The following is a 26,374-nucleotide window of genomic DNA, read 5'->3' on the forward strand; positions in this document are numbered from 1 at the left end:
AAACCGCCTGATAGCCTAGGGAAAGCGCGCCAATCACACAAAGAAAAGTAGGGGGGCTACTGGGATTCAAAATAATTTCCCCAGACGAACAACCTTCTGGACCTATCCGAGTTAACTGCGCGCTCGGTCGTAGCTAATAGACACAGCGTTTCTGGTTCAGATCCGCCCTCAAGACTGATAGACATTTATGCAGCCCAATAGAATAGTGGTATGTCGAAGAATTAACCAATACACTGGGGAGGTGGGTGGAGTGTAGGCCAGGGGGTTGGCGGTGTCGTGTCATGGAGGCTCAGTATCTCAGCAGCCATTGAAGGGGAAGGAACTGCGTGCGTGCGTGTGTGTGTGCGTGCGTGTGTGTATGTGTGTGTGAGAGAGAGAGAGAGAGAGAGAGAGAGTGTGTGTGTACGCGCGCGCGCGTGTGAGTGCGCGCGCGAGTGTGTGGACAAGGAGGTGTTGGCAGCCGAGTTAGAGTCCCAACTCCTTGGACTCCATTTGCTATTCTCTTCTTTCTTCCCCACACCTATCTGGTGGTGGTGGGCGTTTATATTTGCGTTTCTTTTCATTCATTTCCAAATCTTTTACAATTTGGGACTTGGGGGTAGTGGGAAAGGCAGGACAGGGTAACGGAGGAGAGTAGTAGCACCAGAGCAGGAGGCGGACATGGAGATGAGGAACAGGATTAACCTGGAGTTAAGGAACAGAGCCCCGGAGGAGGTGAGATGACTCAGCCCCCTCCCCTTCCCCATCAGCACACTATTCGGAGGATCGGGTTTCGGGGTTGGGGGGGCTAGGTGTGTGTGTGGGGAGGAGTAACGAATTAACCCCCACCTGGGGTTGGGGGGAAATATTTAATTTGAAGTTTTAAACCATTAAAATATTTTACTTAAAATGGCGAAGGGTCTAAGTTTCTAAGGGTTTTTTTGGTGTGTGCATGGGGGCTTAGTCGTTTTCTCCTTTCCGGCGTCCTGGCCTTGTGGGGGCGGGAAGGAAGCAGGGGTTGGGGGCCGCTCGACTCCCCGAGTTCCTCCTGGGGGCAGGCGACGTGGGCGCGACCCCCCAGCCCCACTCGACCCCGCCGCAGCCATCGTCGCCTGAGAAGTTAGTCCAACTTTTCTTCAGTGCTGCCAACTCTTTTTTCGGGGGACGGGGAGGGGCGGCCCCGGCCTAGAGGCCCCTGGGCGTCGGAGGACGTCGCGCCGGGCACGGTCTGAGGTCGCTCGCGCGGTGGGCGACCACCTGCTGCCAGCGGCGCCCACTCCCAGGGGCAGCGGCGCGCGCCGATCGCGCCAGGCATAATCTGGGTCAGCGGCCGGCTCTCCGGCCGCGGGTAAGTTTTGGGGAATTGAGGAGTAATCCCTCGTCAACCCCCCGCGGTATTCGCCGTGTCTTGTCGTGGTGGCCGCAACTCCGAATGTGATCCCTGGAGGAGGTTTCACAAAACTCAACAAATGGGTCGTAGGGCTTTTGTGCTTTAAAGATGGGTTCGGCGAAACTAAATGATGCGCGCTCGCTGCTGTCGCCTTAAAGAGACGGGGTTGGGAGGGGCCACGCGAGGCGGGGTTTCGGTCAACTTTTGTGGGGGTCGGGCGGGAGGCGTTTCCGCCTCCTTTCCGCTGGCACCTCTTCGGTTTCACCTAGTCCTTCCCGCCCCCGGCGGACGCGCCAGGGGAACGCGGGCTGGGAAGGCGACCCCATTTTTCCGTGGGGAGTCCCCGCCCCGTGTGGGGTTTCCCGTCGGTCAGAGCGGCAGGTCACCAAAACGGGGCCGGAGACCAGCGAGGAACCTCCCACTTACGATCGCAGAGGAAAGTGTCAAGAGACTTGTAAACTGTGGCCTCTGAGATAAATCCAAGAATTGGGATATAGGGATATAATATTTTCCGGGGAGTGGAGGCGGTGCCTGTGCATACCAGCATAAAGGATGGGTAGGGGCTGCCCGTCAGCGGCGTGCAGAGTGGGAACCCAAGATCTGTATGTACTTAAAAAAAAAGTTTATTTCTCTGAAATTGGCAGGTGGCAGGGAGGAGTAAGCAGCCGCTATTATCTCAGAGAAAACGGAAAGTTTTGTAGAACGTAACCTTTAGGGGCTTCAGAGAACACAAAGTCAAACTTGAAAAGCTGTCTCTTAGAAGAACACATTTAGAATGCTTTTTTATGTTTTGGGATGGAAAAGTGGATTTACAAACCCTCCCGCCCCCCATGCTTTTACCTACACTATCGCAGTAATTTCCTTTCCAGTTTTAGCGAGTGCCAGATGTTACCTTTTTGCAGCCTCTCCTTCCTCCCCTGTGGTGTAATAATGGTCTCTTGTATTTGCATAGCTCTTTTACAAAGCACTCTTCTTCTTTGCTATTCACTTACCTCCTTCAGACTAACTGGTAAAGTAGCTCCTAATAGTGGAGTCTCAGGACCATACAGTTATTTTATTTAGTTATTTATTTTTTAATCCTCACCCGAGGATACTTTTTTCCATTTATCTTTAGATACAGTGGGCGAGAGAGAGAAACATCCACTGAGAGAGACACATGGATTGGTTGCCTCCTGCACGACCCCCACTGGACTGGGGCCTAACCACAAACTAGGTGCGAGGTAGAGGTATGTGCCCTTGACTAGAATCGAACCCACGACTCTGGGGTGCTCTACTGCTGAGCCAAAGGCCAGGGTAGGACCGTGCAGTTATTCATTCAAGTGGAAGAACTGGGTTTATGACACCAAATCTAGTGACCCTTCTCTGCTCAGCTAGACTAGGAGTCAGAAGACAGAGTGGAGGCACAGCTCTACCACATTCTGACACCAAGCAAGTCATTCTCACCCTCTGGGCTGTGGCTTCCTTATCTCTAAACAGATCATGATGCCTTCTCTGCTCACTGAAGTTATTATGTTGAAGTCATTTTCAAATAGAGAAGGTGGCATTTTTTGTTGCCAATTTTTAGCTCTCAAAATACTTCAAACATATTGGGAATGGAGAGTCAGGGTCTCCTGCCGCCTCCTTAAGATTAAATACATTTAGGCCCACATCAGAAAGTTTTGTTCTACAACTTTGACATAATAGAGAATCCAGCCACCACCCACCCCCTCCCAAGAATGGGGAGAAGGTCACAAAAATGCTACCAATATGGCAGGGAGAAAAACATTTTGTCAAGAATGTATCTTTCTGGGTGATATTATTTGGCCTTGATATTAAAACAAATAACATCCGAAAGCTGGCTTGACTCAGGAAGAGCTTTCTAACATTTCTTCATGGAGGGTAACAAGGTATTTTTGAGTTGTGGTATTTATCAACCAAAGATAAAGGGGTTTAAACTGAATAATTTCCTTTCTTCTCTCTACTTTTTTTTTTTTTTTTCTTTTATCCTCACCCGAGGACATTTTTCCATTTTTTTGGTACAGCTAGAGTGGGAGGGAGAGAGAGGAAGGGAGAGAGAGAGAGAAACATCGACGTGAAGGGACACATCGAGTGGCTGCCACCCGCACGACCAACCAGGGCCGGGAACAAACTGCAACCGAGGTACGTGCCCTTAGCGGGAACCGAACCCGCGTCTCTCCGGACCGCAGGCCGACGCTCTAACCGCTGAGCCAAACTGGCCAGGGCTCTTCTCTCTACTTTTTTAAGGCAGCTCACTTGCATCCTTTCCCAGTAGCCTTGGTATCCTCTCATTGCATGAATATATGCCCTGATGTTGAGAGTTCTTTTCATCAGAGTCAGAAACAAGTTTCACATGGGACCTTTTTCAGTTTTTTGTGTTTTTTTTTTTAATACATCAGTGATTTAAAGCAGGCATTAAACTTCTTGGTCAAATTTAAATTTATTTATTATTATTTTTTTATCCTCACCCAGGACACTTTTCAATATTTTGTTCAGATAGAGTGGGAGGGAGGGGGAGAGAGAGAGAGAGAGAGAGAGAAACAGAGAGAAACATCGATGTGAAAGAGATACATCGAGTGGTTGCCACCCACACGACCCAACCAGGGCTGGGGACAAACTGTAACTGAGGTGCGTGCCCTTAGTGGGAACTGAACACGGGTCTCTGGACCGTAGGCCGACGCTCTAACGAGCGTGATGAGCCAAACCGGCCAGGGCTTAGTCAAGTTTAAATTTAAAGTTTAACATAATGATGACTGCTAGACTGTATTTCAATTTTTTTTGAGAATGAAAGGATCTGTAAGGTGATTGGTGGTTTTAATATTCACATTTCCAGAGTGTCAGACCCCAGGTCCTTTGCTAAACAAACTGCAAACTAAAGAGTCATTCTTGTTCTCTCTTACAGGTGACACAGTTAGTCCTTGATAATTGCCGTTGTGACAATGGGGAAATTGAAGGCCTGAATGATACTTTTAAAAAACTAGAACTTCTGAGTATGATTAACGTGGACCTAAGGTCACTGGCCCGGCTTCCCAACTTAAATAAACTTCGAAAGGTAGGTTGATATTATGTGAGAAAGAATCATGATTTGAATGCCAAAGGTTATTATTTCTCTTTATTGGCCAAGTGGAATGACCATTCTGCCTTTTAATTAGAAGGTTCTAAGTTTCTAGAGGTAAGCAAAGGGGCTATGTAAGATTTTGGAATCAGTTCTAATATTGCTTTTAGAAATTTAAATTTAATAATGAAATTGTGCCCTGGCTGGTTTGGCTGAACAGTTGGAGCGTCTACCTGTGGACCCAGGAGTCTCAGATTCTATTCCCCGTCAAGGGCACGTACCTGGGTTGCAGGTTTGATCCCTGGCCCCGGTGGGGGGATCGTGTGGGAGGCAACCAATCAGTGTGTCTCTCCTACATGATATTTCTCTCTCTCTCTCTCTCTCTCTCTCTCTCTCTCTCTCTCTCTCTCTCCCCCCTTCCACTCTGTCTAGAAAGCAATGGAAAAATATCTTCGGGTGAGGATTAAAAAAAAAATGAAATTGCTTTATGGCATGAATTTGAACTTAATATTTACTAAATATTTTTCTCTGAAACATAAAATCCAACTGTTAAACAATTGGAACTAAACCTATATGAGGTGTCATTATACAGACAGTCCCCAGCTTATGGTGGATTGACTTACAACTTTTTGACTTCATGATGGTGCGAAAAGCAATATGCATTTAGTAGAAACTGCACTACAACTTTTGAATTTTAATCTGTTGCTGGGCTAGCAATATGTGGTATAATACTCTCGTGATGCTGACAGTGGCAATGAGCCACAGCTCCTAGTTAGACACCAGATAATGAGGGTAAATAACTGATATTCTACAGTGTATTTATTAATTGTATTAGATGATTTTGCCCAACTGTAGACTAATGTAAATGTTCGGAGCATGTGATAGGCTAGGCTAAGCTATGATGAGGTTAGGCGTATTAAATGCATTTTTGACTTGTGATATTTTCAGTTTACAGTGGTGGGTTTAATGGATGTAACCCCATTGTAAGTTGAGCATCCATCTGTACAGGGGTTCTAATATACTATTTGGTGGTTGTAGGTGGAGTGTGGAAATTAATTACTTGTGACAATCTTTTTTTTTTTTTTATCCTCACCCGAGGACTTTTTTGCGTTTATCTTCTGATAGAGTAGGAGGGAGAGAGGAAGGGAGAGAGAGAGAAACATCGATGTGAGAGAGACACATCAAGTGGTTGCCACCCACACGACCCCAACTGGGTCTGGGGACAAACGGCAACCGAGGTATGTGCCCCTAGCTGGAACCGAACCCCAGGACTCTGGTCCACAGGCCGACGCTCTAACCGCTGAGCCAAACCAGCCAGGGCCACTTGTGACAATCTTGAAGCCAGAGAGAATCACAAATGTTTTTCTTCTTCAAATTGATATATTTTTGAAATCTTTGATCTGTCCTAAGTCTACCATTCTTTGTGTGTCCCCCCCCCCCCCGTGTTGAATATATATAGTTGGAACTTGCTAACAACAGAATTTCTGGAGGGTTGGAAGTCCTGGCAGAGAAATGTCCTAATCTTACTCACCTCAATCTGAGTGGAAACAAAATCAAAGATCTCAGTGCACTAGAAGCTCTGGTAAGTGGAAAGGTTTGTTTGGGCTTGCTTTTTTTTGGTTGAATTTTCCGATATGTGTTTGTGTGTGTGTGTGCAGAAACAGAAAAATATTGCTCATTTATTTAAACAAATACTTCTGTTTTATTCATCAGTAAAATAAAAGAATATAAATAAGAAGGTTAAAAGGCATATAATGGATACCATGCTGGAAAGCAAAAAGTAAAAGGAGATAGGAAGGTACACTAAAGTTTTGATTTAATCAGGCCCTCAAATAAGATACCAATATTAGAAGACTATTGGAAATACTGAAAAATTTTGGATGGTTTTTCATTACTAAAAAAAATACATTTTATATCCATAGTACTTTGAATAACAATTTTCATTGATATTATCTGTCAGAATAAAAATGGAAATTCATACATATCAGAAATTTTTATCTCTGCTTATTGTGAAAAATATTGATAAATATTTATATATTTAGACAAATATTTTAATATCAGAGGAGAAGTTACTCTATTGATTTCTATTTCACTCTTTTGAAACTTCTGAATTTCTTATATGTTGTGATCTAGATCAGTGATTTTCAACCTTTTTCATCTCATGGCACACATAAACTAATTACTAATATTCTGCTGCACACCAAAAAATACATTTTTTGCCACTCTGACAAAAAAAAAAATAGGTATAATTTTTATTGATTTACAAAATAGTAATAATAATAATAATAATAGTAATTACCTAGCCTTTTTGCTCCAGAGTGACTTTTTAAAAAACCAGGTGCCTATATTTGTATATAAGGATTTCTGGTACTGAGAATTAACCAGTGTAACACAACCTTATTATGTGGCATGACCATAAGAGGCAACTCTGTTCTATGACCTACATATTTATTGTTCAAGAAAGGGCATCGATACCAGATGGCTACCAGTTGTGCTGGCTGTTATCATTTTTTTTTTATCCTCACCCAAGGACATTTTTCCATTTTTTGTTCAGATAGAGTGGGAGGGAGAGAGAGAAACATTGACATGAAAGGGACACATTGAATGGTTGCCACCTGCACAACCCAACCAGGGCCGGGGACAAACTGCAACCGAGGTACATGCCCTTAGCGGGAACTGAACCTGGGTCTCTCTCGACTGCAGGCCGACACTCTAATCGCTGAGCCAAACCGGCCAGGGCTATTTTTTAAATTTGACACTAAGGGAAAAGAGGTCAGTGTCTCTAAGTAAGTGGTTAGGTATTGCATGTTTTAAAAATCATTGTTGCACACATGTTGAAAATTGCTGATCTAGATGGTTAAGGCTTTCTTTTCCTTTTGATTAAAACATTCAGATAATTTTTTAAATTGGTGAGAAATTTATTTTATTATCAACTTTAGGAGTTTGATATCTGATCTGAAAATCTGTAGTATTTTCTCAAATTCTATTTTCCTTTCTTCTTGATTATTTTTTTAGTTATTTCATTATTTGCTCATTTGTTTTCCTAGTATGAGGCAAGGAAAAGAAGATAAAGTAAAACTCTGAAAATTGTTGCTCTAATTTTTAAAAAGTTTGTAAAGAAGTTGAAATTGTTGAAAATAAGTTTGACTGTGGATTTATTGTTGTTGCCTATTTATGAATAGATTCAGTGAACAAATAAATTGAGTGCCTACTATAAGTAAGTTACTAAGCCAGGTGCTGGGACATAGCAGCTGAACACAACAAAGTTTCCACTCCTGTGGAGTTAAGCATGCCAGTGTCTCATTAAGAGAATTGGCTGTGCTTGATATAATAACCCTTCATTATAAAATTCTAAAGATCCAAAAATCATTCTCTTGATTTCAAGTATATATTTTCTGGTTCATAAATTAAAAAGAAATAACATACTATTTTAAATCTTTAATGTAAGTTTTAACTTTTTACTTTTTCAGCAAAATCTTAAAAATTTGAAAAGTCTTGACTTGTTTAACTGTGAGATCACAACCTTAGAAGATTACAGGGAGAGTATTTTTGAACTGCTGCAGCAAATCACCTACTTAAATGGATTTGATCAGGAGGATAACGAAGCACCAGACTCAGGATCAGAGGATGATGAGGGTAATCATTCGTAATACTCATAAATGTGCCACAATTATAGACTTCATGCTAGCCATGCACATTAGATTGGGCATGAATATTTAGGTGTAGAAAAAAAAGATGTTGGTAAGACAAGAAACATTTAAAAATGCACAGCCCTAATTCTGTATTTCTTTAGATTTCTGATAGCTTTGGGGGAATTTAATGATTATTATATCAAGCTCCTCGTAATTTTATATCTGTAAAAACCAATCAGTAAAAGTGGCAATTTTTATTTATTTATTTATTTGCAAATTTTAAAATAGTACTTAAAACAAAAATAAGCCCTGGCCGGTTTGGCTCAGTGGTTGGAGCATCGGCCTGTGGTCCAGAGAGACCCAGGTTCAGTTCCCGCTAAGGGCACGTACCTCGGTTGCATTTTGTCCCCGGCCCTGGTTGGGTTGTGCAGGTGGCAACCACTCAATGTGTCCCTTTCATGTCGATGTTTCTCTCTTTCTCTCTCCCCCTCCTACTCTATCTGAACAAAAAATGGAAAAATGTCCTCAGGTGAGGATAAAAAACAACAACAATCCATTCATCACAGTATTATCTATAATAGCCACAAAGTAGAAACAACTCATATCCAGCCCTTAATAAATGGAAAAACAAAATGCGATATATCTATACAGTGGAATAATATTCAGCCATAAAAATGAATGAAGTACTGGTACCTTAGTGAACCTTGAAAACGTTCTACTAAGTTAAAGAAGCCAGATACAAAAGGCTACATATTGTATGACTCTCTATATTGAAATGTCTAGAGTAGGCAAATTTAGAGAGACAAAGTAAATTAGTGGTTGCCGGGGTGGGGGGTGAGGAGAATGGTGACTAACTAATGGATTTGGGTTACTTTGGGGGTGATGAAAATGTTCTAGAATTAGATGGTGAATATATATTTTTGGAAAAATGGGTACGAACGGATGACAAAATAGCTGTTATTAGTAATGGGACACTTTATTACTACTACTTTAAAAGAATTTGGTGGATAAGCAATGTTACAAAATGTAGAATGATAGACAAGCAGGTTTTGAACTGTCCACAAAGTAAAACAAACTTTAGTACATGTAACATTTTGATGAAAATCTATATGTTGGAAAATTTTCAGTATTTAGAAACCGTATTTTTCAAATAGTAAATATGGATGTTGTAAAGGTGACATTTTAAAAAATCACCCTGAAGTACTTCCCACCTATTGGCTTAAGAGTTTAAAATGATTGGGGCAAGGGTTAAAAGGATCAACACATTATCAAGATATTTGCCCAGTCATTTGCCCATCTCTGAAACTATTTTTAAAGATGGAGATGAAGATGATGAAGAGGAAGATGAAGCTGGTCCATTTGAAGGATATGAGGAAGAGGAGGAGGAGGAAGAAGAGGATGAGGATGAAGATGAAGCAGGCTCCGAATTGGGAGAGGGAGAAGAGGAAGTGGGCCTCTCATACTTAATGAGAGAGGAAATTCAGGTAAGCAGACCCTTCTTATGTGCACTTAAAAATCAATTATTTAGGCATAGGGCTAAGTACTATAAAAAGTAAGGTATGTAGAAAGCTGAGTTATTGTTATTTCTAACTTGTGGGGGTACATGTGTCTGTCTGCCTGTTCTCTCCCCCCCCCCCCCCGCACTATCCCCAGTTCATACTATATCCAGATAATCATAAACATCTATTGATTTTATCTCCCAGAAATCTTTCAAACACATTCTGCCCTCAGTGGCATGTTATGGTGGAAACATTTTACAACTATTTCTGAGCCTCAGCTTCTGCATTTATGAAACCTAGATTATACCAACCTCATAGAATTGTTTTAAGGATTTAACAAAATAATACACGTAAAGTATCTAGTTGCTGGCACATTATAGGCACTCAAGAAAACTTTCCTGTGATTGTTTCTTGCTTGTGCTTTTATTTTTAATCCTCACCGGAGGACATGCTTAGGGAGAGAGAGAGACAGATCAATCGGCCACCCTCCATACGCTCCTAAGAACATGAATCAAACCTCACACCCAGGAATACACCCCAACTGGGAATCCAACTGGCAACTTACAGGTGCAACGGGATGATGCCCAACCAATAGAGCCAGAGCCAGGCCCTTGCTGTGCTTTTGTTGTAGCTTTCTAAATGCTCTGAATACAGCATCACTACTAAGGTGCATCCTTCCCAGTGCTTGCTTTCATAGTCTGAATGCAAGTGTGATCCTATCACTCGCCTGCCTGAAACCCTTTAATGTTTCTCTGTTGCCACTAAGGCACACAAGGCCCTTCATTATCTAGCCCCTGCTTCCTTCTCTGGCTGTATCTCCCTGGATACCAAATTAAATTGTCACACAAGGCTATTTCTTGCCTTTCTGTCTGTGTATAATCTGAGTATTCTATTAATATAGAGTAAGCAATGTATAAAATACATTGTTTATCTGAAATGGCTTTGTACACATGCCCTCTGATAAACTTTCTTTTTTTCTTGGGTAAACATATAGTAAAACATGTAAAGTGCACTGATTTTATGTATAAGTCCATGACAAACATTTTTTAATCCTCATCTGAGGATATATATTTTTTAAATTTATTTTTAGAGAGCGAGAGAAAGAAAAAAAGATGTAAGAGAGAAACATCGATTGGTTGTCTCTCCTACGTGCCCCTACCACCCTGACCAGAGATCAAATCCACAACAGGTGATGCTCCAACCAACTAAGCCATACCAGCCAGGGCAAGTCCGTGGAATTTTACGTATGTTTATATTTGTGTAGCCACACAAATCATACCTCATGAAGTCTTACCTTTAAAAGCTCAACTGTGGAGTTGCCTCAATATTGAAGCTTTTTATAATTTTTTGTAGACAATCACCTCTTTCTCTGTTACCTTTGAACCTTGATTAGGCTTTTATTACTTGTAGACACTTTTGTAGAAACGTGTTTATTTGGCTATGTTGTGCTAGATGGTGAGATCTTTAAGGGGAGGGAGGGCCATTCAGCCTTGTATCTCAGCATCCAGTGTATTTACTGGGACATAATAGGCTCACAGGAAATGTCAGATCTTTTAACTCCTGGGAGTTTATATAAGCTATTTTCTCCTAATGTTAATTTATTGAATTTCATTTTCATAATTTATAATTCAAACAAGTTTTTAATTAAAAAATAATATCTGCCCTGGCTCATTTGGCTCAGCAGTTAGATTGTTGGCTGAGGACCAAAGGGTCTCAGGTTTGATTCCTGGTCAAGGACATGTACCTGGGATGCGGGTTTGATCCCCGGTCCCTGCTGGGGTCATGTGGAAGGCAACCTATCAACATGTTCCTCTCTCATCTCTGTTTCTCTCTCTCCCTTTCACTCTCTCTCTTTTTTTTTAATCCTCACCCGAGGGCATTTTTCTATTTTTTGTTCAGGTAGAGTAGGAGGGAGAGAGAGAAACATCGATGGGAAAGGAACACATCGAATGGCTGCCACCCGCATGACTGACCAGGGCGGGGGACAGACTGCAACCGAGGTACGTGCCCTTAGCAGGAACCGAACCCGGGTCTCTCTGGACCGCAGACTGACGCTCTAACTGCTGAGCCAAACCAGCCAGGGCTGTCTTAAAAAAAAGAATTAATGGAAAAATATCCTCGAGTGAGGATTAACAACAACAACAAAAATAATAAAATAATATTTAGACTAGAAATTGTTAATATTCTCACTTGTTTTCCTAATGATTCACATTTGTTAGATAGATGATATCACTGATTAATGGTAATTTTTCTCTGATACTGTTTTAAATATAAAACTTGTGGGATAAAATAGGACTCATACTTGTTTGGGCCCTTAGTGAGTTAGGAGCTATACAATCATGATGAATAGAACTTTTAAGTATTTTATTTTACTGTTATTTAAAAAAATATGTTCTCATTGATTTTTAGAGAGAGAGGAAAGGAGGAGAGTCAAACCCGAAACCCGGGCATGTACCCTGACTGGGAATTGAACCAGTGACCTATTGTTGCATGGGTCGATGGTTAACCACTTAAGCCAGAAGTATTCATAGAAAAGGGCAACGTGTTCAGTTTACATCAGCATACAACTTGAATATTTTTTCCCTAAATTTCAATTTATTTAATAAAATAATTAACTTGTGTTATTTTGCCTTTGGCTTTTAATTTGCCAGTAGTTCTTCTTTAGATAGAACTAAGTGATTTAAAAGTGATCTTCAGCTAACTGCAAATATTTATATGTTCATTATTCCATTAATATTGGGAAATACTAACTAAAAATGACATGGTTAAGTATAGAGCGAGAATCTCTAAGTTAATACATATAACATTAAGTCAATATAGTACCCAGGTAGCAGGGACCAGAAGAAGTTTTTAATGACGATGAGATAATTTGGATGTTTAAAATGAAGTCTTGTTTTTAGAAATTACGAGCCAGTGGAAGTGTCAGAGACTTCTGAGATTTAGAAACAAATTAGAAGGAAATAGAAATGGTATTTGATTAGCTATTTTTTGTTTGAACCCTTTTTATTTTATTTTAATCCTCACCTTAGGATATATTTTTATTAATTTTAGAGAGAGAAGAAGCAGGAGAGATACAGAGAGAGACATCAGTGTGAGGGAGAAACATCTATTGGTTGTTTTCGGTTCACGCCCTGACGGAATCTAACCGAATTCTAGGTATGTGCCCTGACTGGGAATCAAACCGGAAGCCTTTTGGTGTATTGGATAATGTCCTAACCAACTGAGCCACCTGGCCAGGGCAGTATGAATCTTATTTCTGTTTCAGTTGCTCTTCAACAATAGGGAATATGTATGAAGACTTTATGTAGGTATAGCATATTTCATTTAAAATGGGGCCCTGGCCCTGGCTGATTTGGCTCAGTGGTTGGAGCATGGGCTTTCGGACAGAGGGTTGAGGGTTTGATTCCTGGTCAAGGGCGCGTAGGTGGGTTGCAGGTTTGTTCCCCAGCCCTGTTGGGGGGGTCGTATGGAAGGCGACCAATTAGTTGGTCTCATATTCATATTTCTCTCTGTTTCTCCCTCTCTCCCTTCCATTCTGTCTAGAAAGCAATGGGAAAATATCCTTGGGTTAAGATTCAAGCAAACAAACAAACAAACAAACAAAATGGGGCCCTGGCTGGTTGGCCCAGCAGTTAGAGCATCGGCCTTCAGACCAATGAGTATGGGGTTCGATTCTAGTCAGGGGCATGTACCTCGGTTGCCATTTGTCCCCGGCCCTGGTCGGGGACAGCTGATGTATAGAAGGAATCCAGTTGATGTGTCCCTCTCACGTCAATGTTTCTCCCTCTCCCTTACTCCTACTCTATCTGAAGATAAATAGAAAAATATCCTCGGGTGAGGATAAAAAAATTGGGGAAGGTGCCTGTCCAATGTGGCTGAGTGGTTGAGCGTCAACCCATGCACCAAGAGGTTGCTGGTTTGATTCCCGGTCAGGGCACAACCCAGGTTGTGGGCCAAATCCCCAGTGGTGGGCATGCAAGAGGTGGCCAGTCGATGCTCTCTGTCATTGATGTTTCTATCTCTCTTCCTCTCCCTTCCTGTCTGTCCCTCTCCCTTCCTCTCTCTCTAAAATAAATAAATGAAAAAAATTGAAAAATAAAAAGTACTTAAAAAAAATAAAAATGGCCCTGGCCAGTTTAGCTCAGCGGTTAGAGCGTTGGCCTGTGGTCCTGAGAGACCTGGGTTTGGTTCCTGCTAAGAGCACGTATCTTGGTTGCAGTTTGTACCCGGGCCCTGGTTGGGTCATGTGGGTGGCAACCACTCGATGTGTCCCTTTCACGTCGATGTTTCTCTCTCTCTCTCTCTCTCTCCCTCCCACTCTATCTGAACAAAATATGGAAAAAAATGTCCTCAGGTGAGGAAATAAATAAATAAATAAATAAATAAATAAATAAATAAATAAATAAAATTTAAAAAACTGGGGAAGGTGGCTTCGGAATTGGGAATTATGGTGCTCTTGTACTATTCATAGTACAAATGAGGAAACATTTTATTTCCCACTAATTAGGAAGAGACCAGAGTCTTCACAGAACAAGTTTCTGGTGGTCTAATAGATTATTATTACTACTATTTTTTTAAGTTTCAGCCTTGGCCACTGTGGCTCAGTTGATTGAGTGTCTTCCCATGCACTGAAAGGTCACTGGATGGATTCCTGGTCAGGGCACATGCCCAGGTTTCGGGTTTGATCCCCAGTCGAGGTGCTTACAAGAGGCAACTGATCAGTTTTTCTCTTATATTGATGTTTCCCTCTCCCTTCCTCTCTCTCTAAAAATCAATAAAAACATTTTAAAAGTTTATAAAAAGTTAAAAAGAGACATAAAAACATGATTCAATTAATGTACTTATATTTTCTTTCTTTTTGCTTAATCCTCACTGAGGATATTGGTTTTTAAAGAGAGTGGAAGGGAGGGAAGGAGAGAGAGAGAAAGAGAGAAAGAAACAGAAACATCGATGTGAGGGAGACACATCGGTTGGTTGCCTCCCACAGCCCCTACCAGGGCCAGGCAACCCAGGGCACGTGCCCTTGACCAGGAATTGAACTGGTCAACCACACCAGCCATGGCTAATCATATTTTCTTTAAAACAAATTCCAGAGAACTAATTAGCTTTTTAGACTTGGGCTTTTGTAAATTATCAAGGAATAAATGTGATTTGTATCTCACGTGTTTTAAATATCTTCTTTTATCATTCCTTACAGATTTAAGATGTTTAAAATGTTTCTTCTCTCTTTCTCCTTTCCTCGTTTACTCTCTCTTCCCTTCCTCTTCTCTCATCTTTCTCCTCTTTTCTATACCCCCCTTTCTCTTCCTTTCTTTTATTTTTGTCTTTAGTTCAAAGCTGCAGGTTCTCCTGATTTTTATTATAGTTCCTTTTTGTGCTGTTTGCTACCCCATATTCCTTCTGTTCCTTGTAGCTTGGTGGTATTCTGGTATGGAATGCTTTACAATGTTTCTGTTAGCTAAATGCTGGGGAATTAGGTTCTTTCTAGTATTTCTAGACACAAATGGAGCTGTGGATACTGTGATAAGTATGTGTCTTCCAAATTTTCCCTAACTACCCAGCAGTTCTTGACATTTGCCAATGAAAGTATTTTAAAGGAGCAATAAACTTTTTTTTTTAATTCTCACCCGAGGACATTTTTCCATTTTTTTTGTTCAGATAGAGTGGGAGGGAGAGAGAGGAAGAGAGAGAGAGAGAGAAACATCGATGTGAAAGGGACACATCGAGTGGCTGCCTCCCGTACTACCCAACCAGGGCCAGGGACAAACCTCAACCATACGTGCCCTTAGTGGGAACCGAACCCGGGTCTCTCTGGACCACAGGCCGATGCTCTAACCTCTGAGCCAGACCAGCCAGGACAGGAGCAATAAACTTTTGTGGGGTTGGAGGGGAGACCATAGATTGGTTCCATTTTTTTTCAACATATAGTAGAACTCAGCCATTTGGAACATAGTTAACAACAAAGCAGTAAGTATAAAAGGCCTCCAAGTAATCAAAATAAAAGTAACAAGACATTTTCTTTGTAGGATGGTGTTCAGGCTATTACTTTAAAGCTATTTTTTTCTCTCTCTCTTTTTTTAAATCCTCACTCAAGGATATTTTCCCACTGATTTTCAGATATAGAAGGAAGGAGGGAGGGAGTGAGGGAGGGAGAAAGTGAGAGAGAGAGAGAGAGAGAGAGAAACATCAATGTGAGAGAGATGCATCGATTGGTCCCTCCCACACAATCCTGACCAGGGCCAGGGATCGAACTGCAACCAAGGTATGTGCCCTTGACAGCAGTTGAACCTGCAACTTTTTGGTCCTCGGGCCACACTCTAGCTGCTGAGCCAAACTGGCCAGGGCCCTATTTTCTCTTTTATATTCAATCCTCTGATAAGTTTGTTGATCTATTTTCTAAATCCATAGCAGATTAAAATAGAAATAGTAACTGATGCAAAAGACAAAGCATCAAAACTAGAAAAAGATACAACTCAAAATATAAGCCAGGGTCATTTTCAAAATGGGAAAACCATCCTACATGTATTACTATGTTCTGAGGGAACTGGCTTATAGTTCATGATCAGAATGGTGACTATGATAATTCAAGAAAAAAATTTGTTAGGTTTAGCAGAAAATGGTGGAAGAGTGCAGTGCTCTTTTGAGATTTCTATCCCAGTTGGCTAAAGTGAAAAAAATCTGGTGTTGATGTTTCAAGACTATATTTAAATCTTAGCTCTCCAAAACAACTCATTCCACAAGAGTTGTAGATCAAGTTTATTGTGATTTTAATTGACATTTGCTATTTTTATATGTAGAGTTTTATTTTTAAATATGTTTTTATTGATTTTTTTGAGAGAGAGATAGAAACATTGACGGGAGAGAAAAACATTGATCAGTTGCCTCTTGCATGCCACCCATTGGGGATCGAGCCTGCAGGTGGGGGATGTGCTTTGACTGGGAATCGAATCTGTCAGTCCATGGGACTATGCTCAATCTACTGAGCCACATTGGCTGGCTTGATACATAAATTTTTAGATGTATAAGGAATTTATAGATCTTTCTAGACAAATATTTTCTTTTATTGATTGGAAAACAGAGGTCCAGAGAGTAAGTGACATGTTCAACACATTGAACTGTGTTGGGGCCAGGATTCAGGTAATTCCTACCATAGTGTATAAAGTTCTTGAAGACACTGTAAGACAGAGCACCCTCTCCATTATAGTAGCCATTTGGCCATTTAAATTAATTAAATTTCAATAAAATTATAAATTTAGCTCCTTTGCATCAGTCACACTTCAAATGCTCAGTAGCCATGTGTGGCTAGTGGTTACTAGATGGTACAGTACAGACAGTGACATTTGCATCGTTGCCATGTTTGAACATTGCTGGTCTAAAACAACTTATTTTCATAAAGAAACTAGATTTAGTTGGGTTTTTAAAAAGATCGTATATATGTCACACAGAGGTTATCAGAACATGGAATAGCCATAGTTTTGTGGGGTTTTTTTGCTGTTGTTAGAATGTATTATCAAAATGGAAAATCTGTGTCATGGCTCATTTATTCTCAAACTGAATATTTTAATTTCAAGGATGAAGAAGATGATGATGACTATGTCGAAGAAGGGGAAGAAGAAGAAGAAGGAGAAGGAGAAGAAAAAGAAGAAGAGGGTGAGTTATATTAGCCATAAAAATATTCTAAAATTATAGTCATAGCTATTCATGGACTTTATTTTATTTATTTATTTATTTATTTATTTATTTATTTACTTACTTACTTACTTATTTATTTTTTTGTGGTACATGCCCCTAGTGGGAACCGAACCCGGGACTCTCTGGTCTTTAGGCTGACACTCAACCGCTGAGCCAAACTGGCCAGAGCTATTCATGGACTTTAAAGAATGAGTCTATAATTCAAAATTATTACTGATCTCTTGGATTTGGGCAACATAGAATTGGCTTGAAAGGTATAAACTTTTTAAAAGTAATTTCTCAGGGTATTCATGAATTCCAATTAAAAAACAGCTTGTAACATTTATTTTCAAAGTAGGAATGGATAATGGATCTTTGAGCTCAGTTTATTATTTTTTCAGGGTCTTACATTTTGGAGAAGATGAAGCTTTCTCTAGAAAGGAAGAACAGTTGAACTCAATAATGCCCTTTTTAGATTTGCTCTCTGGTACTCTTTACCAAGGTCTTTCAAAATAAATTTTAAAATTCACTAATAATTCTATTAATATCAAGCCCTTAGTTCCTTTCTTCTTTTTAAATTTTTAATTTTTTAAATTTATTTTTGTTCCAGATGTTTCTCCTTTTTCCCCATTGACACCCTCTCCTGATCCCCCCCACCCTGTCCCCAGCATTGTTGTCTATGTCCATGGTTGTGCATACATGCATATAAGTTCTGTGCTTTATCTCACCCCCCCTTTTCTGAGGTTTGTCAGTCTGTATCCTACTTCTATGTCTCTGGGTCCGTTTTGTTCATCAGCATGCTTTATTCATGATATTCCACAAATAAGTGAGATCATGTGATATTTTTCTTTCTCTGGTTGGCTGTTTCGCTTAGGATAATACTTTCCAGGTCCCTCCATGTCGTCTCAAAGGATAAGAGATCTTTCTTTCTTACAGCTGCATAGTATTCCATTGTGTATATGTACCACAGCTTTCTTATCCACTCATCTATTGATGGACACTTGGGCTATTTCCAGATTTTAGCTATTGTAAATATTGCTGCTTGGTGATTGGTGTTTGAGGCTTCTTAGGGTATATTCCTAGGAGTGGGGTCACTGGGTCAAATGGCAGTTCAATTTTTTGAGGTAACACCATAGTGTTTTCCATAGTGGCTGCACCAGTCTGCACTCCCACCAGCAGTGTACTAGAGTCCCCTTTTCTCCACACCCTCGCCAGCACTCGTTGTTTGATTTGTTGATGGCAGCCATTCTGACAATTGTATCAACAGTGAGGTGATATCACACTGTTGTTTTAATTTGCATCTCTCTGATGACTAGTGATGTTGAGCATTTTTTCATATGTCTCTTGGCCATTTGTATGTCCTGTTTGGAGAGGTGTCTCTTTAGGTCCTCTGTCCATTTTTTAATTGGATTATTTGTCTTTTGTTGAGTTGTATGAGTATATTTTTGGAAATTAACCCTTTATCTGATGTATTGTTGGCAATTATGCTCTCCCATATAGTGGGTTCTTTTCATTTTGATGGCTATTTCTTTTGCTGTGCAGAAGCTTTTTTTTTTTCAAGGTCAAGCAGATAGTTTATTGAAAAGATCTTGTGCACAGGGAGTGGACTAGAAAAGAGAAGTCACCCTCCCTGAGAGTTCTGATGGATGACTTATATAGGGGCCTCAGGGAGGGTGCAGGGCTTGGAATGAGGATGAGGTCAGTTGTCCCCTGATCTTTGGTTGTTCTTGGAGTCATCACAAGGTGTTCTTCATGGTCAGTGGACCACTCAAGGGGCCTGGGGCTCTGGTAGAGGGAGGGAAGACTGGACTGGAACTGTGTGGGGACACTTGGGATTTGGAGGGTGCTCAGAGCTTTGCTCAGTTGTGGCCACACAGGACTGTGGTCATCTTACTCCTTCCCAGGGCTCTGGGGAGAGGTGGTGGTCCTACCCTCCTGTGCAGAAGCTTTTTAGTTTGAAGTCCCATGTGTTCATTTTTTCCTTTGTTTCTGTAGCCTTAGGCATTGTATCAATGAAAATTCTGCTGCGTGTGATGTCTGAAATTTTGTTGCCTACATTTTCTTCTAGGATTTTTATGGATTCATGAGTCACATTTAAGTCTTTTATCCATTTTGAGTTTATTCTTTTGTATGGTGTAAGTTGGTGGTCTAGTTTCATTTTTTTGCATGTAGCTGTCCAATTTTCCAACATCATTTATTAAAGAGGCTGCTGTCTTGCCTCCACTGTATGACTTTGCCACCTTTGTCAAATATTAAGTGAGCATAATGACTTGGGTCAATTTCTGGGTTCTCTGTTCTGTTCCATTGATCTATATACCTGTTCTTGTGCCAGTACCAGGCTGTTTTGATTACAGTGGCTTTGTAGTATAACCTGATATCTGGTATTGTGATCCTTCCTACTTTGTTATTCTCTTTCTTTCTTTCTTTCTTTCTTTCTTTCTTTCTTTCTTTCTTTCTTTCTTTTTTTCTTTTTTTTTATCCTCACCCGAGGACATTTTTCCATTTTTTGTTCAGATAGAGTGGGAGGGAGAGAGAGAGAGAAACATCGAAGTGAAAGGGACACATTGAATGGTTGCCACCCGCACAGCCCTACCAGGGCCGGGGACAAACTGCAACCGAGGTACGTGCCCTTAGCAGGAACCAAACCCGGGTCTCTCTGGACCTCAGGTCAACACTCTAACCGCTGAGCAAAACTGGCAAGGGCTGTTCTTTTTCAAGATTGCTGTGGCTTATTCGGGGTCTTTTTTGGTTCCATATAAACTTTTGGAGCATTTGTTTTAGTTCTGTGAAATATGTCATTGGTATTTTGATGGGGATTGCATTGAATCTGTAGATTGCTTTGAGTAGTATGGGCATTTTAATGATGTTAATTCTTCCAATCCATGAACAAGGTATATGCTTCCTCTTTTTTATATCTTCCCCTATTTATTTTTTCAATGACCTGTGTAGTTTTTTACAAAGAGGTCCTTGACTTCGTTGGTTAAGTTTATTTCTAGCACTTAAATTTTTTTTGTGCTCTGGTAAATGGGATTTTTTAAGTTTTTCTATGAGTTTGTTGTTGGTGTATAAGAATACCATCGATTTCTTGACCTTAATTTTGTAACCTGCTACTTTGCCAAATTCATTTATTAGTTCTAGTAGATTTTTGATGGAGTCTTTAGGGTTTTCTATGTACAATATCATATCATCTGCCAGTTTCACCTCCTTTGTTCCAATTTGGATTCCTTTTATTCTTTCTTCATGTCTGATTGCTGTGGCTAAGACTTCCAGTACTATGTTAAGTAAGAGTCAGCCCTTAATTTTTTTATCTGTACTTCATGATTTGGCCACAAGGATGCATAGCAAGCTGCCATTATTTATGGATTTCTAAGTATGAGCTTGATTCAATACACTGAAGTGAAAAGAAATTTAGAGAGGAAACTTAACCTATAATTTTCTTATGCCATTAACTTTTCACTAAAATAGATTCAAATATTTTTAACTTAACAAATATTTGTTAAAATTTAGTATTTTATACTTTTCCTTTCACTCTTCTTTCAGAAGAAGAAAGTGTTCGAGGGGAAAAGCGGAAACGAGATGCTGAAGATGATGGAGAAGAAGAAGATGACTAGATCATTCTAAGACCAGATTCCCTAAGTTCCTGGGTGTGCAATAGAGTGGTCACATCTTATTTCTTCATGTATAATAGCTATCCCTACAGAAGATAACATGTAATTTTTATAGGAAAAGTGTGGTTTTACTATTTTTGCCTTATCATTCCAAATAAGATTTACTAGTCTGTTAATGATCACATTGTATGTAGAAAAATTTTCATTGACCCCATTATAAAATTCCCTAGCAATTTTTTTAGAATCTTAATTTTTCTAATATAAGTTTACTGTATTAGTCATTTTTAGCCCATAATTAAAACATGATAGCATAGTATGGGGCATTTTATTCATAAGGTTTTAAAGTTATTTATGAATTAAGTGAAATCACAGTCAGCTGGAATATGAAATAAAAATAGTCTCTTGAATGATAAGTTGGTTATTTTTTTCGAGGTGACCCAAAGATCTTTAGTATGAAGGCAATGGCTTTTTTTTTGGCTAAGGATTTTTGGGTGCTTATTTGTCACATGAGTAACTTGGAGAGTAGGAGCAGAATAGTAAAGGTTCTATTCAACAGTATAGTTCATGACTTTTGGGAGGCTTCTGAAACCTTTCACGCCAGGTGACTAATAAGATTTTCTTTTTGAAGGAAAAACTGCTTATAGTAAGTTCAGAGACATACAGGTAAACCCTTTGTTCTCAAGCTGAATGAAGATCATGACATGCTAATAGTTGTTTATTTTGTTTAGTTTTTCAGTGTGCATTTTGCATTTTCTTTTCAGCAATTCCTTTACGATACCTTCCTTTCTTGTTTCACTCCTCCCTCTTCTCAAAAAAAAAAAAAAGTTGGGACATTTATGAATACCCAGGAAAATCTTTATTCTTATACCTCAACTACCTTTTCAGACCTGTCTCAGTTTTTAAAAAGCTAAGTGAAACAAACTGAGTATTTTCTGAGATACAAATATTATTATCAATGCAGTTTTATGCAACAGACTCTGCTTACTGGAAATCTTTCTTGGTTGACAAGATGTATAGATTGCAGAAAAATGAAGAAAGAAAAGAAGCAGATGGGCTTTTGGAAGCAGCAGTAGTGTTCCTCAAAACTCAGAATAATTGCTGGTTGATAATTAATGAGACATTCAAGTCAAATTTTTTTTTTTGGTGGCATGTGCCCCTAGCTGGAACCGAACCCAGGACTCTGGTCCATAGGCCGATGCTCAACCACTGAGCCAAACCGGCCAGGGCTCAAGTCAAAATTTTAAGTTAGCTTCCCAAATGACTTAGCTACCCCTCTGCAAGTATCTCTAATTTTTCTTAGTAGAACCTTTAATTATTCTTTCTATAATTTAAAGCATTACCAGGTAGAGCATTTGACTGGAATATATTAGGCAGTGGGAAAAATATTTAAAACTAAATCCTTATTAAAATTAAGATTTGTTTTCAAGTGGATGTCCATTAAAAGTAGAAAAATATTTGGGGAAAGTATGAGTGTGTTTTCTTATACGGCTACTAATTATGAGTAGACAAGTTCATTTCCCTTTTTGTTGTGGAGGCTCCATGTTCAAGGCAATTGCTTTTTTAATCTTGGCTCTCTAACCACCACCCCCCCCCCCACTCCCTTTGTTTTGAATACTTGTAAGTTTTTTTAAGTTAGTGTCAGCAAATTAACTGAAGTTACAATTCCATACTGGGACAAATTTAAGTTACTGAGTATAGTACTGCTTGTTTTTTAGTTTAAAAATGTATGACTTGGGGTTTTAAAGTAAAAATTAGAGTTATTTGTAGATAAACAAAAAATGTTGCACAACTGACTGAAATAAAACTCTTGGGATAACTTTAGTGGGGGGATTCAAGTATCCAAATAGTTAACATTTTACTCCTTTTAAACAATTGACATGCCCTAAGAATTCTCATCACATTGTTTGCCAGATTATAAAATACTTTTTAAAATTAAATTTATATATTGACTTTCTTATCAATCATCATATTGTGCAATCAAAATTAAGAGTTCTTTGGTTTGTTTGAACAATGTGTAAGAGCCTCCAAATAACTTTTTAAGACTTATTTAGCTTTGTGGGTGATATTTTCATGCAAATAAGTAAGGGTGGGTTTTATATTTTGTAGAAGTTTTCGGTCCTATTTTAATGCTTCTTTGTATGGCAGTATGTATATAGTGTGTTAAATTCCTCAAAACTCCTCAAAAACCTTTGAAGTTAATACTTTTGTGCAACTGTGTTTTGAATAAAGCCATGACAGTGTTAAAACAAACAAAAACACAGTACTTCTGATTATTCTTTTATTGTTTCTGACTGTTCCCTGTTTTTTGTTTTTTTTTGTGACTGCTGTAACTTAAAGGTTTTGAAATTGAATTGCTTCAAATAAATTGAAGGTTTGTTGTTAATGATTAGTTTCAAGTGTATGATAATTCACTTTTTTTTTTTTTATCCTCACCCGAGGACATTTTTTTCGTTTTTTGTTCAGATAGAGTGGTAGGGAGAGAGAGAAACATTGACGTGAAGGGGACACATCGAGTGGTTGCCACTGGCACGACCCAACCAGGGCCGGGAACAAACTGCAACCGAGGCACATGCCCCTAGGGGGAACCAAATTCAGGTGTCTCTGGATCGCAGGCCAATGCTCTAACCGCTGAGCCAAACCGGCCAGGGCGAGAATTCACTTTTGAGCATCGCCATTGGAGGCATTGAATATCTTTTTTATAAAAAACTGAGAAACAGCTTGAAAGTTAACTCATCTAGCCCGGCTGGTGTGGCTCAGTGGTTGAGCATCAACCCGTGCACCAAGAGGTTGCCTGTTTGATTCCTGGTCAGGGCAAATGCCCAGGTTGTGGGCCAATCCCCACGAGGTGGCCTATTGATTTTTTCTCATTGATGTTTCTATCTCTCTCTCCTCCCTCCTCTAAAATCAATAAAGGAAAAAAAAACAAAGAAAGTTAACTCATTTAAACACTTGGATGTGATATGAGGCATTACAAGTTAATAGTTTAACTCATGATTTGCCTTAGTAATTTTTTTCCAAGAAAAAAATACTGGATTTTCTTAATTTTACTTTTGGAGTTGCAAATTGAGCCCAGTGCCTTTTGTATTTTGATTTGAAGTTATAATTTTATTACCTACAGTTGAAGTGACTATGATCTATAGTTAACTAAAGTTATTATAAATCTATTGTACAATTGTTTTCTAAAATGGGTCCAAACTCTTTATTTATATTGTATGTTTACCTTCAAACTCCTTAGATAATCTCAATAACATAATTCTTGCATGTTTACCTTGAGTAAATCAAACCTGAACCAAATTGGTTGTGATAAGTAGTTTTTAAAATGTTTCATTTGGCCTGGCTCGTGTGACTCAGTGGTTGAGTGTCGACCCATGCACCAAGAGGTCACCAGTTCGATTCCTGGACAGGGCATATGCCCAGGTTGTGGGCCTGATATCCAGTGGGGGGCATGCAGGAGGTGGCCAATCAATGTTCTCTCTCACTGATGTTTCTCTCTCTCTCTTTCTCTAACATCAATTAAAAAAAAAGTTTCATTTGTAGGCAACTCTGGAATGTATTTGTTGTTATTAATCCTTGCCTGAGGATGTTTTTTTCCATTGATTTTTTTTTTTTTTTTTGAGAGAAACATTGATGTGAGAGAGACACATGGATTGGTTGCCTCCTGCGCGCCTGACAAACTTGGGATTGAACCTCTAACCCAGGTACATGTCCTTGATGGGGAATCAAACTGGAGATCCTTTGGTGCCCAGGCCGATGCTCTAACCACTGAACTCAGGGCTGGAATGTATTTTATCAAATTAAGGCACAAGTATAATGTTAAGTAATGTTTTTGTGATTGCTATACAGTTTAATATTGAAAAGGTATTTTAATTATGTAACTGCTTCCTGAAGAGATGGAAAATATTGAAATATATTCCAAATACAGGAATTGTTTATTGAAATTAGAAGGGTATTTTTTGTTTTGTTTTAATCTTTAAAAATTTCAAAGCCTTTTCCTTCTTGGTTAAAGGAAATGGTAGAACTACTAAGTTTTTGATGGAAGTGATGTAGATAATGAAGCAATTCTGCGAGAGATTGTAATTCAAAACACTATTAAGTATTATTCATTCCTTGTTCTATATTTTGAAGAAAGGCTTTTGAACATAGGACATTTATTTTCCCAATTGCTGAAAACTTCCCTTCTATTGCTCCTAGGACTGGATGCAATCATATTCGCAGCTGTTGCAGAAGGCTATATTCTGCTGTGTTCCTTATTCTTGTATTAATCAGACTAAGATTTGAGAGCCTGGCTTGGGTAATTTGTACCCAGGCAGCTACTTGTTTAATAGTCTTGGACAGCCCTAACTTGAAGGAGAACAGGTTAAACCACACAGTGGAAATTATAAAATGAGTTGATTTCCAGGAGAATCTTTAAAAAGACCATATACTGGTAAAATATTTTTATTTCATACAAAGTTAACCACTTTTTTGGGTGATAAGACCCTGAAGCAGGGTTTACCCTATAATATCAATTCTGATTCAGAAAGAAAAAGAAGTATGACTTTTAAAATTTTTGTTAAGGCATCATTTGCACCTGGTTACTTATGCAGTGAACACATCCACATTACTGGTCAATGATGGACACAGGCTACTAAATAGGCACAATATGCTGGTGAAAACAACCTATTTTAGATGTTCAAAAAGTTACTTTAACACTGTAAATACTTTCCTATTTCTTTGATTCTCCTATTAAAAAACTCAGACTGCACCATCTTGTAGATGAAGGCCATGATCTGTGCTCTCCACTTTAGCTGTGACTTTTCCTGAATAGAGTCCACAGCCCCATAATTAACTCAGAGAGGCCATTCTAGGTTTCTCCACTTGGAGGCATTTTCTCCCAGCATCTTTGCATTTTGGTTGGAGACCACAGCAGCAGGCTCAGTGGAACTCAATGTCATTGACAGCTGTGAGAAATACTTGCATTGGTAGAAGAATCTTGAAGTGTAATGGAACTGCAGTTAAAGCAACTAAACTTAACCAATGACAGCTGCACCAGAAGACACCAGCATCTGTAAGGGAAGCAGAAATCATTCACAGGGCAACTGGCAGAGAAGTCCGTGCAAGTCCAGGGCTTTTAGCTGTGCGCACACTCCCCTCTTTGGTTTTCTGAGAACATTCTGAGTTAAGAATGAACTCATCTGCAGTATTGAGGATTTATGTTTGTAGGAAATAAGTGAAATCTTTCTAAACAGGATTTCAGGTGAGGGGACTTATTATTTTTATCCAGCTATCTATATTGCAATTATATGGAGGGAAATTTCCTTTTATATTGTTTTGACATATTTGGCATTTTATCCTTTTGTACTATTGTTTGCTTCCCCGCTGCCAAGGTTCCTATGCTGTAACCTTCAGTACATGGATTAGAACTCTAGAATTAAGCCTCATCTGTTTTGCTTTTACCCCATTCCCTTCTCATTTCAAGGACTCCAGCCTTAAGGTTGAGTTTCTCTAAGTGCTTTTTTCCCCGTCACGCTCCTGTGGGGCGAACCAACCACACCATGCAGATA

At 39.5% G+C, this 26,374-nt stretch overlaps 1 protein-coding gene across 4 annotated transcripts; it reads left to right on the plus strand.

Annotated features, from left to right (window-relative positions):
- The first annotated feature begins 310 nt into the window (after positions 1-310).
- ANP32E (acidic nuclear phosphoprotein 32 family member E) lies at positions 311-23,214 on the plus strand. Of its 4 annotated transcripts, XM_036272936.1 has the most exons (8): positions 315-714; positions 4,269-4,418; positions 5,881-6,003; positions 7,892-8,057; positions 9,371-9,537; positions 17,124-17,202; positions 20,764-20,867; positions 21,460-23,214. In XM_036272936.1, the coding sequence occupies exons 1-7, from the start codon at positions 661-663 to the stop codon at positions 20,832-20,834; spliced, it is 810 nt and encodes a 269-aa protein (XP_036128829.1). In that variant the 5' UTR covers positions 315-660; the 3' UTR covers positions 20,835-20,867; positions 21,460-23,214. The 4 variants fall into 4 exon arrangements, with proteins under 4 accessions (XP_036128831.1, XP_036128829.1, XP_036128828.1 ...); XM_036272935.1 differs by having other exon boundaries at positions 20,764-23,214; XM_036272937.1 differs by lacking the exons at positions 17,124-17,202; positions 20,764-20,867; positions 21,460-23,214 and adding an exon at positions 12,604-12,708 and having other exon boundaries at positions 316-714.
- The last annotated feature ends 3,160 nt before the right edge of the window (positions 23,215-26,374 follow it).

Source organism: Molossus molossus, unplaced genomic scaffold, assembly GCF_014108415.1.
Source record: "Molossus molossus isolate mMolMol1 unplaced genomic scaffold, mMolMol1.p scaffold_m16_p_20, whole genome shotgun sequence".
Classification (NCBI taxonomy): Eukaryota; Metazoa; Chordata; class Mammalia; order Chiroptera; family Molossidae; genus Molossus; species Molossus molossus.

Excerpts from the sequence above, each read along its gene's own strand:
- ANP32E (XM_036272935.1), top strand. The coding sequence starts at position 661 with ATGGAGATGAGGAACAGGATTAACCTGGAGTTAAGGAACAGAGCCCCG. Across the intron at positions 6,004-7,891 it reads TCAGTGCACTAGAAGCTCTG|CAAAATCTTAAAAATTTGAA; the intron begins GTAAGTGGAAAG and ends TTACTTTTTCAG. Across the intron at positions 17,203-20,763 it reads AGAAGAAAAAGAAGAAGAGG|AAGAAGAAAGTGTTCGAGGG; the intron begins GTGAGTTATATT and ends CTCTTCTTTCAG.